Source organism: Rhinatrema bivittatum, chromosome 3 (assembly GCF_901001135.1).
Source record: "Rhinatrema bivittatum chromosome 3, aRhiBiv1.1, whole genome shotgun sequence".
Taxonomy (NCBI): Eukaryota; Metazoa; Chordata; class Amphibia; order Gymnophiona; family Rhinatrematidae; genus Rhinatrema; species Rhinatrema bivittatum.
In genome coordinates, this window is record NC_042617.1 from 530469068 (window position 1) to 530486723 (window position 17656).

Genomic DNA, 17656 nt, shown 5'->3' on the forward strand with positions numbered 1-17656 from the left:
TTGATTGAAGACATCTGCAAAGTTGCTGTTTGGTCATGTATTTACAACTTCGTCCCACTAGTGTCTGGATAGCATGTCCTGAAGAGATTAGAGTACTTTTGTACAAGCAGTTCTGTGCAATCCATTTACCCAGTAATCCATTGTCCAGTAGGTAAAGTCCGGTTTGTCGACAGTAGTTGCTCCGCAAGACAATTCTCACTTTGGGGCTTCACACTCAGTATGGCTGATTTAATCCTGCTTGCAAATAGAGAAAGCAAAGTTACTCGCCTGTAACCAGGGTTTTCTGTAGACAGAATAAATCAATATACATACACTCCAGAGGGACTCAGCAAATTATAATGCTGCAAAACATTTTTTATTATGTATGTACAATTCCACACTTTAATTAGGCTCAACTAATCTAATACATAAGACCCACTATGTGTATAGTGATCTCCCTTACATTAAAACTATATACTCCATGCATTTCCCTCCATTCATACTCTACTCATCCATACTCCCCTTATCACTCATCACCCCTAAAAATAACCAACATGATCGTATACTTAATACAATTATACATAAGTTAACATCTTGTAATGTGTAGTCACCCCTCCTCTGCACATTTTTCAATTGGTAACAACAATGAACAAATCAATTGCTTCAACATATAAATTTGATCACTCCAACAAAGATCTCGTTTCACCCGTCCACGCGGGCTTCTTCAGGGACTAACAATTCACAATGGCGCAACTATACTATCATGTCGGTGTCCTTTATATGACTATCTTCCAGTAAAATGTTGTATATCTTCCCTTATTTGCATCTTCATAATCGGAATAAATCTTCTTTACATTGCTTTAATACTTGAAGCATCACCACACACAGTACTGGGTTCAGTTATTTCAGCAAAACCTTGCCGCAGTTTGGCGTCTCCACAATATTTCTACTATACTTGTTCAATGTCGCTGCGCTCATATCTCATCCTTTAAATGTCAAACTTCAAACATCGTCTTCAATCAATGAGATTTGCAGCATGGATGTTATCCTTCAAACTGTTGTAATCTTACATACCTACAACAAACACACGATTTCTCTCTGTTAACTAGTTGAATTCTATGTCCCAACCAATATCACGGCGATATTCAATACACTAACTCTCCTCTATATAAATTCTATACCCTGACCGACATCACCGTGAAATTCACTACATATTTAAATACTCTTTCACCATTCAAAAAAAATTCAAGAACATACCAAGTATGTTATATCATACGGCCAAAGCCAAAATCCTGCGCCACTCATATTCACCGCTCTGCAACAAGCTTTCTAATAACATACACAAGTTACTCTCCCGGTCTCCATGCCAGACATCGATTTAAATAGCTCCCAACCAATGACAATACCCCTTCCCGTAATTAGCAACTACGTCATATATCCAAAGGACTTTAATCAAGGGAATCCCAAGCGTACATGTTATCCATACGGGGATCTTCAATGGAGGGTATCCCAAGCATACCAGTCATACATCCGGGACTTACTAGCCACTGACTTAACTTGTGTACGTTATTAGAAGGCTTGTTGCAGAGTGATGAATATGAGTGGCGCAGGATTTTGGCTTTGGCCGTATGATATAACATACTTGGTATGTAAGATTACAACAGTTTGAAGGATAACATCCATGCCGCAAATCTCATCGATTGAAGACTGTTTGAAGTTTGACATTTAAAGGATGAGATATGAGCGCAGCGACATTGAACAAGTATAGTAGAAATATTGTGGAGACGCCAAACTGCGGCAAGGTTTTGCTGAAATAACTGAACCCAGTACTATGTGTGGTGATGCTTCAAGTATTAAAGCAATGTAAAGAAGATTTATTCTGATTATGAAGATGCAAATAAGGGAAGATATACAACATTTTACTGGAATATAGTCATATAAAGGACACCGACATGATAGTATAGTTGCGCCATTGTGAATTGTTAGTCCCTGAAGAAGCCCGCGTGGACGGGTGAAACGAGATCTTCGTTGGAGTGATCAAACTTATATGTTGAAGCAATTGATTTGTTCATTGTTACCAATTGAAAAATGTGCAGAGGTAGGGTGACTACACATTACAAGATGTTAACTTATGTATAATTGTATTAAGTATACGATCATGTTGGTTATTTTTAGGGGTGATGAGTGATAAGGGGAGTATGGATGAGTAGAGTATGAATGGAGGGTAATGCATGGAGTATATAGTTTTAATGTAAGGGAGATCACTATACACATAGTGGGTCTTATGTATTAGATTAGTTGAGCCTAATTAAAGTGTGGAATTGTACATACATAAAAAATGTTTTGCAGCATTATAATTTGCTGAGTCCCTCTGGAGTGTATGTATATTGAGTATTCATGAACAGAGGTAATGCACGGATATTATTTACCTGGACAGAATAAATCAGTCATACGTTTATTTCCCACCTGCTTGCTTGGAGAGTTGACTGCTCAGCTTAGGCTTAAAGCTCTTGAAGAGACTGAGGGGCTCACAAAGCAGCAACCATGTGTAGAAATTCCCATACATGCACAGACTTCAGAAAAGAGGAGGGGGTATCTTTCTCGCTGCAAAAAAATCCTTAAGGTTCACACACCACCCCATCAGTACAACTACCAAACTAGAACTAGGATTGTTCAAATCAGAACATCTCCAAATCCTTCTAGTCTATGCCCCTCCAGGCTTACTAGAGTCAGACCCCTCACCTATTATTGAAACCATAACCTTACATCTTAATCTTGACTCCCCTGCTATAATTCTGGGCGACTTCAACTTACATGTTGACAAAGTCCCCCTCTCAACAAACTGTGAAGCTTTCCTCACCTCACTGTCATCGATGGGTTTCAGCCAACAAATCAACAAACCCACTCACAAAGCAGGCCATACGCTCGATCTCCTCTTTACAAACGCCAAGATTTCTCTTACAGAACAACCAAATTGTAAAAAAGTCCCATGGTCAGATCACTCTCTAATCTCCACCAGCTTTTCTATACCTCGATCAGACTCCAACCTCAACTCAAGACCCTCTTTCCAATACAGAAAATCCTGCTCCTCAGAACACCTCAGCAAACTTCTAACCTCTGATCTACCACTCATTGATGTCTCCACACCCAACTCTGCCCTCCAATCCTGGTCCAAAATAACAAAAGCTATTGCAAACACTCTCTGCCCACTGACAACCAAAACAAGGTCTTCCAATGCATCCAAACGACAACCCTGGTTTAACGATGAACTACGAAAGCTCAAACAACTACTTCGGCAAAAAGAGAGAAAATGGCGTAAAGCCCCTTCTCCGGCCACACTCTCTGACTACAAACGATCACTCCATCTATACAAAAGTACCACGTTAAAAACCAAAAGAGACTACTATGCCCGAAATGTTCATCATCTCATCTTTGACTCAAAAGCTCTATTCACCTTCGTCTCCAGCCTCACTAAACCGATCACTCCAGATATTCCACCCGAACAAGCCCAGACTAAAGCAGACGAACTGGCTCTCCATTTCAACAAAAAAATATCGGATCTCCTCAATCAGCTAACTCCAATCACTACTTCTCCAGATAACACATACTTCCCCCAAAACAAAGAGATCCAGTTTATTGCCTTCGAACACATCACAATCACAGAGATACAAACGGTGTTAAAAAGAATGAAACCATCATCTCACCCATTTGATCAAATTCCATCCAAAATGCTCCTTCTCATCCCGGACACAATAGCAAAAACCTTAGCAGATATCATAAACTGCTCTCTATCACATGGTATCTACCCTGATGACCTAAAAACTGCCTCAATCAAGCCACTGTTAAAAAAACCAAATCTAAATGCAAGCGATCCCAACAACTTCCGCCCTATTTCCAACCTCCCATTCATAGCGAAAATCATGGAAAAATTGGTAAACACCCAACTATCCAATTACCTAGAGGACAACAGTATTCTTTCCCCAAACCAATATGGTTTTCGCAAAGCCGCAAGCACTGAAACACTACTACTCTCACTCACGGACTTCCTCCTCTCTGGAATTGACAAAGGCCAAGCATATTTACTAATCCTCCTTGACTTTTCGGCGGCATTCGACACCGTCAACCACACCCTCCTTCTAAAACAGCTGGCAAACATTGGTTTAACAGGTGCCACACTAAACTGGTTCAAAACATTCCTTGAAAATAGAAGATATAGAGTCAAAATCCACAATAAAGAATCCCAATACCACCATTCTAATAGAGGGGTGCCGCAGGGTTCTTCACTTTCACCCACGCTATTCAATATCTACCTCCTACCACTTTGTCAACTTCTTACAAAACTAAGCCTGAAACACTTCCTTTTCGCAGACGACGTACAGATCGTGATCCCCATAGAAGAATCAATATCTAAAACAATGGAATACTGGGACAGTTGCTTAGTAGAAATTAAACTTCTCCTCACCAGTCTAAACCTGGTACTTAATGCTTCTAAAACAGAATTCCTGCTCATATCACCGGAAAACAAAAATACACACCCAAAACCACCCACACTCCTTCAAACAGCCCACGTAAGAGATTTAGGAGCCATCCTGGACAATCGACTCAACCTCAACCTTTCATTAACCAAACCACCAAGGACTGCTTCTACAAATTACATATCCTGAAAAGAATTAAACCACTTTTTCACGCCCAAGACTTTAGAACAATTTTGCAAGCAATAATCTTTTCCAAATTAGATTATTGCAACTCATTACTACTAGGCCTCCCAGCTTCCTATACCAAACCTCTACAAATGGTCCAGAACTCTGCAGCCAGAGTCCTCACAAACTCCAGGAAAATGGACCACATTTCACCTATCCTCAAAAACCTCCATTGGCTACCGATCCACTATAGAATCATGTATAAAACCATTAACATCATATACAAAACTATCAACCAAAACACGCACCTCGACCTACAAATACCTCTTAAAAAATACACTTCCGCCAGACCCATCAGGGAATGCTACAAAGAGTCACTCCAAATACCAAAGGCCAAAACCTACCAACATAAATCATTGAGTCTCAGAGCCTTCTCTTCAGCAGGTCCAACTCTCTGGAACTCTATCCCACCAGATTTGAGACAGGAGCCATGCTCTCTAACATTTAGGAAAAGACTAAAAACTTGGCTTTTCAAAAAAGCATTTCCAAGCCTTGAATAATTCCTCCATTAAATAGCACAAACTCTTATCCAATAACTGGACCAAATACAATTCAATCAACCTTAAATTGACAATCATCAATACCTGCTGAACTTTTATCATAACACTGTCGTATTTATGCATTTGGCTATTATGTTCCGTTCCATAGTGAGGTATTGCCACAGTTTCTCACATATTCTTATTTACTCACTATGCTACTCTATTACATTAATAGACTGAAATGTTAATATTGCTCTGTGCAATCTCTCCCCTTTTCCAGCTCCAAGTTGATTTCCCTGATTTATTGTAACTTTCTCAATTCCTATATCTGATTCACGATATTTAAAGTTCAAGGTTCTTTTTGAGAACATTGTTTTACGTTATGTTATGTTTTACACACTTTGTTAATTGTAAACCGGGTTGATGTGATGCCTGTCATGAAACTCGGTATAACAAAAACAATAAATAAATAAATAAATAAATCTCAGAGCTGGGTCCATGTCTGCATCATCGCATGACATCACCCACTCATTTTGGCTGGTTTATCCTGTCGCCTATGGAGAACCCTGGGAAGCAACTTTGCTATCACAGGATATCTGACATTTGAATTGGTCCATTCTTGCACATGCTATTTGTACATGTAAAGTATTAGTTCATAAGGGCTTTGTCACAAATCAGTTTGATGTACTGTTATTGTTTTGAATGTGACTACTTCCAAGAGTTCAGACTAACTTAAATAGAACTTAAATGTAAAATAAAAGAACAGGAAAAGGTAATTTAAGACATTATCATTTGCCATACTAATCCCCTCTATTATGGGTCTCAAGGCTTTTATTATGCTGTTCTCTTTTCACACTAGCTTTGACTGTTCTTTTTTGTCATTTGGCTTTTCTTATGATTTCTTTGCTGATACAGATTTCTTTGATGCCTTCCGTCTTTTTTTTTTTTCTCTCTTCTTGGCTTTTTATCTTACTGGATGTTAAGTCCTCACCACAAGCTGAATCTGGATTAGACTGAACTTTTCTTCTTTCCCCATTCTCCAAAGGTAAGAATTTTTCCATGGATTCACACTGACCGGTCCTATGATACATGACATGTCATGTCAAGTTTTGTAGAACTTGCATCTGGTTAGCAACCAATTGTTTGTTCCAACCTTCAGTTCCTTTTCTTTTGCAGCTCATTGAGGGAGAATCTCATGTTTTTTTTCTCTTATTTATTTATCCTAAGTTGGTCATTAAACATTTCTGAATTTTCTTTTTTTTTTCCAAGTTGAAAATGTCTGTCTTTCTGAAGAATTCAACGCTGAGATTGTTAAATTTCAACTGTATTATATGTTGACTCTCTTCTTTAATATGTGGGCTTTTCTCCTGAAAATCCTTTTCTTGGATGTTTTCCTTATGCATTGGCAGGCTTTCCTCTTTTGCTTTAGAGGTTACATTTTTTCCTGGTGTATGCTCAGTTTCCTGTCACAACCCATATGGTTTCCTCTCTCTCTAGTATGTTTTTATTTCAGGTTCAGTCTCCTGACCTGTCCCAGTCTCTGAGGCTCATTGGCACACTGTGTGGCCTTTCTCATGTCTAGTGGCACCGCATGTATCCAGGTTGGGTGCACTGTGTTCATTAGGATTCCATTTATGACCAGGCCCAAGGACACAGACTGGTGGTCTGATGGTGTTGCTGGATGGAGCATAGTTACGGACCTATGTTTTCAGTTTTTATTGTATTTTCCCTAGAAATTTCAGTGTCTGTTATAACAAACAAAAATGGGAAGAAATTGGAAAAAAAAGATTTTATTCCACTGATTTTTCTCCCATTTTTGTTCCTGTATAATAAACACTGTAAAATCTTATGATAAAATAAAAACTGAAAACAATGGTCCCTGAAAGTGGTGCAGCAAGGCATACAGATGAGGCTGGACTTCAATGTATTCTTATTGCATTACCCTGCCAATGCTTCCTTACTTTGGGCACTTACATTTGATTGTTGCTACCATATGCTTGAACTCTCAATTTGGTGTGCCTTGTATCATGAGATGATTTAAAACACACACACACACAAAGCATGGACTTCTGAATGGTGCAAAACATAATGCTGCAGTACATTCAAGAGATTTCCTTTTACAGGACACTCCATGCCTTCCTTCCTGAAAAGTACTTAAGTATCGATGTTCCTTTGGCTCTGATATCGCAAATGTGAACTTTTGAAACCACACAGGTTTTTTATTTACATGTCACAATTCAATAAATCCCTTTTGAAGGAAAATCTATCTTCGAGTTGTGTCCAGTCCTAAACTGGGTCACTGTGGACAATACATTGAAATTTTCAGCTCCATGCGTGGCAGTAGTCAAAAAAAGCAAATATATTAGGAATTATTTGGAAAGGAATGGTGAATAAAACAGAGCACCATAATGCTTTTATATCAATCTGTGGTGTGACTGCATCTTTATTTGTGTGTAATTCTGGTCCACTATCTCAAAAAAGATAATAGAAGAATTAAAAAAAAAAAATAGCAAAGGGCAACAAAAATGATCAAGGATATGAATGACATTTATGAAGAGAGGCTAAACAGGTTAGTGATCTTCAGTTTGATGAAGAGAGAATGATAAAGGTTTATAAAATCATGATTTGGGTAGAATAGATGCTGTAAATAGGGAATGGTTATTTGCCCTTTCAACTAGTATTACATTGGGGGACATGCTATGAAATTAGCAGGTAGATTTTAAAACTGGAGAAACTTTTTTTTCACTCAACACACAATGAAGTTGTGGAATTTATTTTTTAGAGAATGTGGTTGATATGTAACATAATGGGCTTTAAACGGAGTTTGGATAAGTTCGTGGACAAAAAGTCCATAAGCCATTATTAGCCAAGTAGACTTAAGAAACCTACTGCTTATCACTGGGAGTGAGCAACAAGGAATGGATCTACTCCTTGGGATCTAAGGAGTCCTTGTGACCCTGACCGGCCACAGTTGAAGACAAAATGTTGGGCTCTGTGGACCTTTGGTCTGATTCAACATGGCACTTCTTTTGTTCTTATAAACTTTCTTATGAGGTTTAACTTTTTTTGTGGTTTCAGAATGTTAAGCACTGTCTATATCAGTTTTAAACTTGCAATTGATTTTTACAGTTTGGTTTCCTTTCAGCATCTTTTGTTCATATCTATCATTTCTATATCTGTCTGTTTACTTATATGGTTTATGGTTTTTCACTTGATGAATTGCTGTATCTTTCATATATTTATCTTTTCTGGATTCATTTTAATTCCAGATGTATTTTGAGTCCAATAACCCATATAAGCATCCTTTGTTTGCCAGTCCCCATCAGTGTGAATCTATGGAAAATGGTACCTATGGAAATTCATTACCTCTTAATTATTCTACAAAAGATTTATTTTTATGAATTCCCACAATCCTTTCACTTTTCATTGGAGAATAAGCCTGCCTTGCTTATAACTGATTGGATTGAAAAGGAACTTGTAGTTGGTATGAATGGATAATAGATGGTTAGGCAAAGTTCTAAATTTTAAACTCCTATGCTTGGCAGCTCTTTTCGTTAACACATGATAGATCAGTATAAGTTCATGAAAATACCTTTGGAGAGCAAAATTTACAAGTAAGCAATTTCCTTTCCTGATCTTCTTTCTCTTCTTTTTCTTCTGTCTCACCCCTTTTCTACTTCATCTTTGTTCTTGCTATCTTCTCTTTTGTACAGTCTTGATGTTTTCTTTGTATCGTCTCCTATAAAACTGCTGTTTTCAGTACTTGCCATTTACATTTACTCTATAGCTGTTAAAAATTTTTTTGTAAGCCAGCCATTCTGAAAAAAATATTGTGCAATAGCTAATCCTTTTCAGTCTTTATTAATGCCTTTTTAATAGACTCTCCACACTGAGGTGTCACACTCCAGTTAATTCATAGCTCAATTGCCTGTTTAGTTTGCTTTATTTAATTTACTGTGCTGGTTAATCAGCCCAGTATGGTATACAGTACCACTCTTAGCCCATTCTCTGTGGAATTAACTGCTCTATATCACCTACTTCAATGTTTCCCAATCCTCTCCTGGAGGCATACCTATCCAGTCAAGTTTTCAGGATTGCCCAATTAATATGTGTTAGACAGATTTGCGTATACTGGATCTCTGAAATGTGCAAATCTACCTCATGGCTATCCTGAAAACCCGACTGGTTAGGTGTGCCTCCAGGAGAGGTTTGGGAAAAACACCTGTGTACTTTACCTTATCTCAGTTTTGTTTGCATATTTATTTTGCTTAGATTTTTCCAGTCAACCCACATTGACTTGTAAGTTGCTTAATTGGTTTTAAATGTAAATGCGCTTTGATATACATTTTAAAACTACCCCGTCCTTCCCCCAACATTTTTTAAAGCTTTAGACCACGTTTCTAGGCTTCTGAGGTATTGCATGATGAAACTGTGTTCAGGTTATCCGCGTGGACTGTTGAAATAGCCCAAAAGAATTTTGTGTTAGTCTTTGTAAACAAAATATATTAGCAATACTTTTTCATTCTAGATGAGGAAGTCACTACGAGAAACAATTAATTCTTTCAAAGTCACAAATGAGGAGTTTTCCTTGAAAGGACAAAATAATGCTCAAGATATAGAAAGCTGTGATATGGCCTGCAAGGTAAGCTTTCATGTCAGCAAGGACTGCAGGAATCTGTGGAGAGTATTTTAAGGGTGGGGGACAAGGTAGATAGCTATACCCTCTCCTATGATTTCAGCATACCTGGCTGTATTAGTAATCCTCATAACAAACTTGTATCTTCTTTTCCACTGTAAATCTTGTACTGACTATTGCTCTTTGTAAGAGTGACGACCTTATAGTATGCAGTTGGTGTTGAAAGTTCAACATCCGATGAGACTTTCTTTTGGTCCTTGGAAAGACATATGGGTTGCTTATCGTGCCTGATCAGAACTGGGAGAGAATAAGAAATGAACAGATTTTAAAATATAAATTTCCTTGGGGCATGTTTATTATTAGCTAAATCCCCTTGTACACTATGAAGGCCAAATTTTTAATGGAAAATAAACCTCAGTAAATGATCAGTGTTAAATATAGAGGTGAGAGGAGAATGCAATAGTCGTGCAAGTTTAAAAAAAAAAAAATTAACATTGAAATGTGTAAGCTAATCAGAAGACTGGTATTACTGAAGAAAAGGAAAAACAGATTGTTCCAAGAAGTAAGATGTTTTCCATAATCTGTCATGAAAATCCATTTTCACGTTATATTTGATCTTCAGTTGGGCCTATATCTTTCGTGTTTTTGGGGTTTTTTTTTAATGCCAGTGAAGAATTTATGTACAGTATTCTGCGTCTTTGGATTTCAGTTGTTCAAGTACAGTGTTGAGTAATGTCAGTCATTCATGTGTGTGTGTTTTTTTTGTTTTTTTTTTGTTTTGGTAAGACCATGCTGAATAAGATGAAGAGTAGAGGCTTTCCTTGGTCTCGCCTCCTGCTTGTGGTGATGGTGTTCACAGCAGGTTTCATTATCCAAGATATAAGGACCCATGGATCCTTTCAAGGTGAATGGTATAGTTTATATTAATGTTGTAAGTAATACTTGTATATAGATGACCTTTGCACAAACCTTTCCAGAATATTATAATTTGTTACAATTTCTGTAACTGACTCAAACTCCAATCTAGTCATTTCAAAGCTTCTCTGTTAACAAGCAAGGCTGAATTAGCCATGAATTGTGGGTGCTGACATTCAACACCAAACAAATCCTTCTCTGTAAGCTCATAGAGCAGGGGTGGCCAAACTGTTGCAAATCAAGAGCCAATAAATCAGAATGCACAATTCAAAAGAGCCTCATGTTTTGTAAAGACGAGAGGTTTGGGAGAAAGCGAGAGTAGCCACTTTTAATAGTATCTCTCCCTATATCAATCTGCCCATCTTGTCCCCAGTAGTTTCTTTCTCATACCATCCTGTTCTCAGCAATCATTCTCAATCCCCCAATCCTATCCCCACCAATCATTCTCTCAATCCCTCTGCCCTGCTGCCTCAAGCTTTTTTATCCTCCCACCCTATCCCCATCCTGTTCCCACCTGTTTCTCTGTGTTCTATCCTGTGCCCCCAATTTGACCTCCCATAGGTTTCTCTCAAGTCCAGTACCTCATCTCCCCCAAATATCTTTCAATTCCCACCTTCTCTCAACCAGTATTTCATTCAGTCCTCCCATTCTGTTCCTCCTGTCTGACAAGCATCTCTTTTGTTTCCCCTTGCTCTGCCCATTCTCTTTCTCTTGTCCCCATCAGTCTATCTCAATCCCCCACATTGTCGCTACCAGTGTATCTCTCAGCAGACTCAGCATAACATTACCCAAACCCCACAAAAACAATGCCACTTAGCAGTTCCAACATAAACACCTCCCTTACCATCCCTTATGCTACTTTGCCTCCTTTCCTCACTCTGCCCACCACCAGTATCTCTTCTTCTCCCACATCCTCTTTCTTTCTCCTATGCCCCCAACCCCTCTTGCATGCACCCTCCACCAATTTCCCCTTCTGGCTCTCACACACCTACTCCCTCACCCCCCAACATTCACCTTTTTTTCAAGCTACTCATCCTCTCTTGCACTGCCCCTCTCTCTAGTGTCTTTCTCAAATCCTTCCCCTTCCAGTCACCATCTCTGGCTCTCACTCCTTCATTTCCATTACCCCTTTAGCTTCCATTTTCCCCACTGCCTTGTCACCCCTTCTGGCTCTATTATCCTCCCTCCACCCCTCTAGCTGTCTCTCACCCTCCCTCTCCCCCTTCACTACTTAAGAAGGTCACCCATTTTATTTATTTATTTATTTAAAATCTTTTCTATAGCGTCGTTAAGCAGTTGCCATCACAACGGTTCACAATAGGGCACATAACTATGTTGTAAATAGTGTCTAGAATTCTAACAATTACACAGGTGCCATCAAAATACTGTAACAGTTTCATCATAACTATTATATGGTTGGTGTTATAAGTCGTGTCCAGTTTTCTCTGTCTACCTGTAAGAAATTTCTACTTAATAATGAAAAGAAAGGTTTAGAATATACAAAAAATAGAAACACATGCATTAAGATGAACAGGTGTGTGTGGGGGTTTAGCTGACCGTAACCAACACTTCCCTGTTTTCTCCCCTTAATTCTCTTTGTTGTATGCTTGCTTAAATAGCCATGTTTTTAGACTTTTTCTGAAGGTTTTGATGTTTCCTTGCAATCTGATTTCCAAAGGCATATTATTCCATATTGGGGGTCCTGCTAGGGATAGGGCCCTATCCCTTACTTGAGTTAATCTGGCCGTCTTAACTGAGAGAATAGTTAGCAGTGCTTTGTTTGCTGATCTCAGGTTCCTGTGAGAGGGGTATGTATGTTCACTCCCTCTGGTTCTCTCACACATAAACACACACCCTCATTACCACCTCTGCCCCATCCTGTCACTATTTCTATTTTTTCACTCTCCTCCCCAATCACCACTGCTGACTTTTGCACACATACCCTCCCCTGCATTTCTCACACGCTTCTACTGCCTTCCCCCATTTTATTTGAACCCCTTCTACCTCCATCCCTGGCACTCTCATTCTGTTTTCTGTCCCCTCACATGGCTTTCATACACCACTGTATCCTGGCTCACTCTCCCTCTATTTCCCCACCCAAGCCTGGGTCCTCTCAAAACTGTTGCAGAACAGGTGGCAGCATGGACTTTGAGGAGGAATAGGGTGAGAGATAGTCCAATTTGCATTGCTGACTTCAGGGTTATGGGGTGGGAAACAGTATTCATACACTCCCACCATCTTCCCCACAACTTAAGCTCCTCCTTGTGCTGTTCCCCACCCTTCCCTCCCAATTCTTACATTTTACCTTCATGTCGGTGCCCTCAGATGCATTCACTGCCTCTTGCACCACTTCTCCTTCAAGCATTCACACCCCTCACTTCCCCTAACATTCACTTCATGCACTGTTCCCCCAAGTATTCATCAACAAATTCACCAACTTTCCCTTGCCACAACTTATTCTGGCCTGACTAGAGCTCTGGGTGACTACCTCCTCCACTCAGCCATCAGCGCTGAATCCCACAGTGAGCTACTAGGCCTGGGTCTGTGTACACTTCAACCCCTCCCCACCAGACAGTAGACCAGAGAAGAGTCTTCCAGGCAGCTGGATGATGGTTAGAATAGGGGTCTTGACTGGCTGTTCCATGTATGTACCCGGATCAGTCCAGACTCCTGGGTTTTGTGCGCCCCCCCCCCCCCCCCCGCAGATGGAGACAGAGCAGTTTTCAGAACAAAACTCTGCCTTATATAGAATGGTTATATCCACAAAAGAGAATACACGAATTCACCAATACAATCTCAAATATTATAATTTATTAATGAAACATATAAAATAGATCCTATCTAGACAATAATTTCTATCTAGCACAATCATTCCTCCATACCACAATCATATCTCAATTACAGTCATACCATACCTATAAAAACATCATATATAAAAATCCCAACACCAATGTGTAACACTTCTTATTTTTATAAATCTAATATCAAATGTCTTATTGCAATAATCTCTGTAATACTTCTAATAATTTTATCACAAACTGTAATAATGGTGATGCGATATAATTCCGTGTCAGCAGAACCCGATAAGCACAGGTTCAAACATCACACTCTATACTTTTTCTAAATGTTCCAAAAACGGTGACAATCGTCCATTGGACCCGCCCGACAAGGACTCCTTGTTTCGCCCGAATCACCTGGGCTTCATCAGGGATATTTTCGTCACTGTCGTCTTAAGTATACCTATATAGAATACAACCATCAATATAGGTAAAAATCACCACCATTGCCTGTAATCCCTCTTCTCTCCAAGCAAACAATAAAAAAGGATCTACCTTTGTAGAATCTTTTTTAAATTCTTAGCAGCGTTCCAAGTCTGCAACCTCCGTTGCCAGATTTAAAGTGCTTTGTACTTCATTTAATTTTCCAAGTATAGTATAGTATAGTATAGTATAGTATTATAAGAGAATTATAGTATAAACTTACCCTCAGTGTAGTATATATTATATAGAATGGTGCCACCTACAGTCCGGCAGTATTCCTCTGTCTTCAGCAGATGGTGGAGGTGCAAAACCTACAGTCTGGGCTGTGTGCTTAGTTGGTTTTTTGTTGGTAGTTAGAATTAGGGGAGTTTTTGGCTTTTCTTCTTTGCTTAATTCAGCTTTAAAAAAAAAAAACCAAAACAAAAAAAAAAGTTTGTAGCAGCAGAGTGGTCTTTTAGCTTCCCAGGGGGTCGTGAGGTTCTTAGAGGACCACCCCCCAATGGTCTGAGGCAGCTGCTTCATAGGGTCGAGGGCCCTACTTCATCTACTTGGCAGCTTTGGGTGCGACACCGGGGAGCATGGTTCACTCCACCCTACAGGATCAGCACCTTGGACCACTGCTGGGCAAGTTTTTAACTTAAAAAAAAAGTTTTGGTTTCGTTTTTCTCAGTCGCGCTGCTCTCTCTCTTTCTCCCTGTCTCAGTGTGGCATTTTCTGAATATTCACTAATTTGGTTTGTTCTCGGTGTTTTCTTTTTTCTGTCAAGTCCCGATGCAGTGTTCCTCAGCTTGCCGCGCGGCAGGTCCACCTGCACGCGTCTCTCCCAGGAGGGCCTTTGCTTGGTGTGCATCCGGGGGGGGAGGGGAAATCTTCTGGAGCCGCTAAAAGTGTAAAAACAGCGAAAAACAAGTCTGCCCGGGTCCCAGTGGGGACGGCTGCTGGAGGTCAGACGGAGGCCATTTTACAATCATTTAGATCTGCTACTCGTGCAGTGCTGGGGGAGGGGGTTTTACCGCCTCTATCTCCTCAGCAGGGTTTCCCAAAGGAAAGGGAACCTTTTCAGCCTGATTCCCCTGCAATGGAGGATAGCCCCGAGGGGGCCTCTGACTCCTCCTCCTCTTCCTCTTCCTGTTGCTCCATAAGTCTTACAAGGCAAGGAAGTTAGGAAAGCAGCAATCTGGTGTAAAATTCACTACTCGGGTTCCAAGCCTACTGCTAAGAAAGGGTCCAGGTCTAAGGGGGGTGCGGAGCCCTCTAAGCCTAAGCATCTCCTCCGGACAGGTGTCCCTCAGACTGATACGGATACTTCTGGGCAGGATACTGACCCAGAGAACCAGGATCCCCAACCCAAGCCCCCACAGGGGGTGGATGTGGACCCAGATTTACAGAACCAGGACACAATGAGGCCCTGCTTCTTCCTTTCCTTTTCATTTCTTGGCTACAGACTTGCTTTTCCGGGAATGGGATACACCGGACCTGGGATTGAAGGTGAGTAAGGCCATGGATAAGCTATATCCTCTGCCAGAGGATGCTTTAGAGCTGCTGCGAGTGCCCAAGGTAGATGCGGCAGTGTCCGCAGTTACCAAGAAGACCACAATCCCTGTTACGGGGGCTACAGCATCAAGGACCTGCAAGACAGGAAGTTGGAGTTGCAGCTTAAAAGAATTTTTAAGGTTTCAGCACTGGGAGTACGAGCGGCTATGTGCAGCATTTTTGCCTTGCGAGCGGGTCTCCGCTGGGTTCAGCAGTTACAAGCCAATGCTGGTTTGTCGGCGGAGGAGGCGGCCCAAGCAGGCCGCCTGGAAACTTCAGTGGCCTACAGTGCGGATGCACTACATGACCTATTGTGGACGTGGCCAGATCCATGGTTTTGGCAGTCTCCGCTCGTAGACTCCTCTGGTTAAGAAACTGGTCGGCGGACTTCTCCTCCAAGTCCCAGGTGGGGTCTTTGCCCTTCAAGGGTAAATTTCTTTTTGGTAAGGACCTGGAAGATATGATCCACTCTCTGGGGGAGAATAAGGTTCATCAGTTACCGGAGGATAGACCAAAGTCCAGGGGCTCCTCTTCGTCCCAGGCCAGATTCTGAGGGAATCGACGAATTCGACCATCTAGAGCGCCCATTTCTTCCTTTCAGCAGACTCCAAACAGGCAACAGACCTGGTCCCAGCCCTTTTGTGGCTGCCGGTTCGGAAGACCTGGTAACTCCCAGTCTGCTTCGGGAGCCAAGTCTTCACAGTGAAGGGGCGCCGGCCCATTCCCCGGTGCCTGCGGTAGGGGGCAGACTGTCCGTCGTCTTCGAGGAATGGGCCAAGGTAACGACAGACCAGTGGGAGCTTACCATGATAAAACAAGGCTATGCTTTAGATTTTGCACGGCGCCCTTGGGACCGATTTCTCATCTCTCCCTGCAGTTACGACACCCAAGCGTCGGGCTGTCCTGGACACCTTGCACTGTCTTCTACAACTAGGGGCCATTGTTCCCGTTCCTCTGGAGGCAAGAAAGACTGATCGCTACTCCATTTACTTCGTAGTGCCAAAGAAAGAGGGATCCTTTTGGCCCATTCTGGACTTAAAAAAAACGTAAGCAGATGTCTGAGTGCCACGTTTTCATATGGAGACACTCGGTCAGTCATCGCCTCGTGGAGTGTGTTTCTGGCGTCTCTGGACCTCACGGAAGCGTACCTTCATATAATTATTCATCCAGACCACCAGAGGTTTCTTCGGTTTTTGGTACTGGGTCGGCATTTTCAGTTTCGAGCTCTGCCCTTCAGTCTTGCCACAACGCCCAGGACATTCACCATGGTGGTGGTGGCAGCCCATCTCTGCAGGGAGGGACTTCTGGTGCATCCCTACTTGGACGACTGGCTGATCGAGCGAAAGCGGAGTCGTTTGCCTGGGTAACGATTCGTAAAGCGCTTCAGCTCCTCCAGTCGCTGGGCCGGGTGGTCAATTTCGGTGCAGGGATTATGGGCTCCCGCCAAAGCACTCTGGTCAATCAATCGGCTGGAAACAAGGGTGGTGTGGTTAGCGTTGCATGCATTCCATCCTCTCCTCCACGGCAGGTTGGTCAGAATTCTCTCAGACAATGTGACCACAGGGTGTATATCAATTGCCAAGGAGGAACCAGGAGTCAACCAGTGGCGGTGGAAGCTTGTCAATTGATCAGCTGGGCAGAACAAAACTTAAGTATAGCAGCAGCATCACATCACCGGCGTGGACAACGTGCAGGCAGACTTTCTCAGCCGTCACCGCCTAGATCCCGGGGAATGGGCACTGGCGGAAGCAGCCTTCCAACTCATATGCGACACATGGGGCACACCCAGCATGGACCTAATGGCGACATTTCGGAATGCCAAAGCACCATGGTTCTATGCTCGTCGCAGAGAGACAGGAGTAGAAGGGGTGGCTGCACTAGTTCTGCTATACGTCTTCCCACCTTGGACATTGATTGGCAAAGTGCTCAGGCGGATAGAGGTCCATCCAACGGAGGTAATCCTGGTAGCCCCAGAATGGCCGAGACGTCCATGGTTTGCGGACCTCCTCAATGTTGGGGCGGGGCTGCTGCGGTTTCCAATTCTTCCAGACCTGCTGCATCAAGGGCCCGTTTGTTTGGAAGAAGTCTATCACTTCTGTCTAGCGGCATGGCTTTTGAAAGGCAGCGGTTAAGTCGCAAGGGCTATTCTCCAGC

At 41.7% G+C, this 17656-nt stretch overlaps 1 protein-coding gene across 4 annotated transcripts in view; it reads left to right on the forward strand.

The window, feature by feature from the left end:
• Positions 1-17656, forward strand: part of TMEM214 (transmembrane protein 214) — a 239828-nt gene that overhangs the window by 167809 nt on the left and 54363 nt on the right. For all 4 annotated transcript variants that reach the window (XM_029596290.1, XM_029596291.1, XM_029596293.1 and 1 more), the window contains 2 exons: positions 9687-9800; positions 10581-10698. In XM_029596290.1, coding sequence (XP_029452150.1) covers positions 9687-9800; positions 10581-10698 — 232 coding nt within the window. The remainder of the gene's footprint in view (positions 1-9686; positions 9801-10580; positions 10699-17656) is intronic.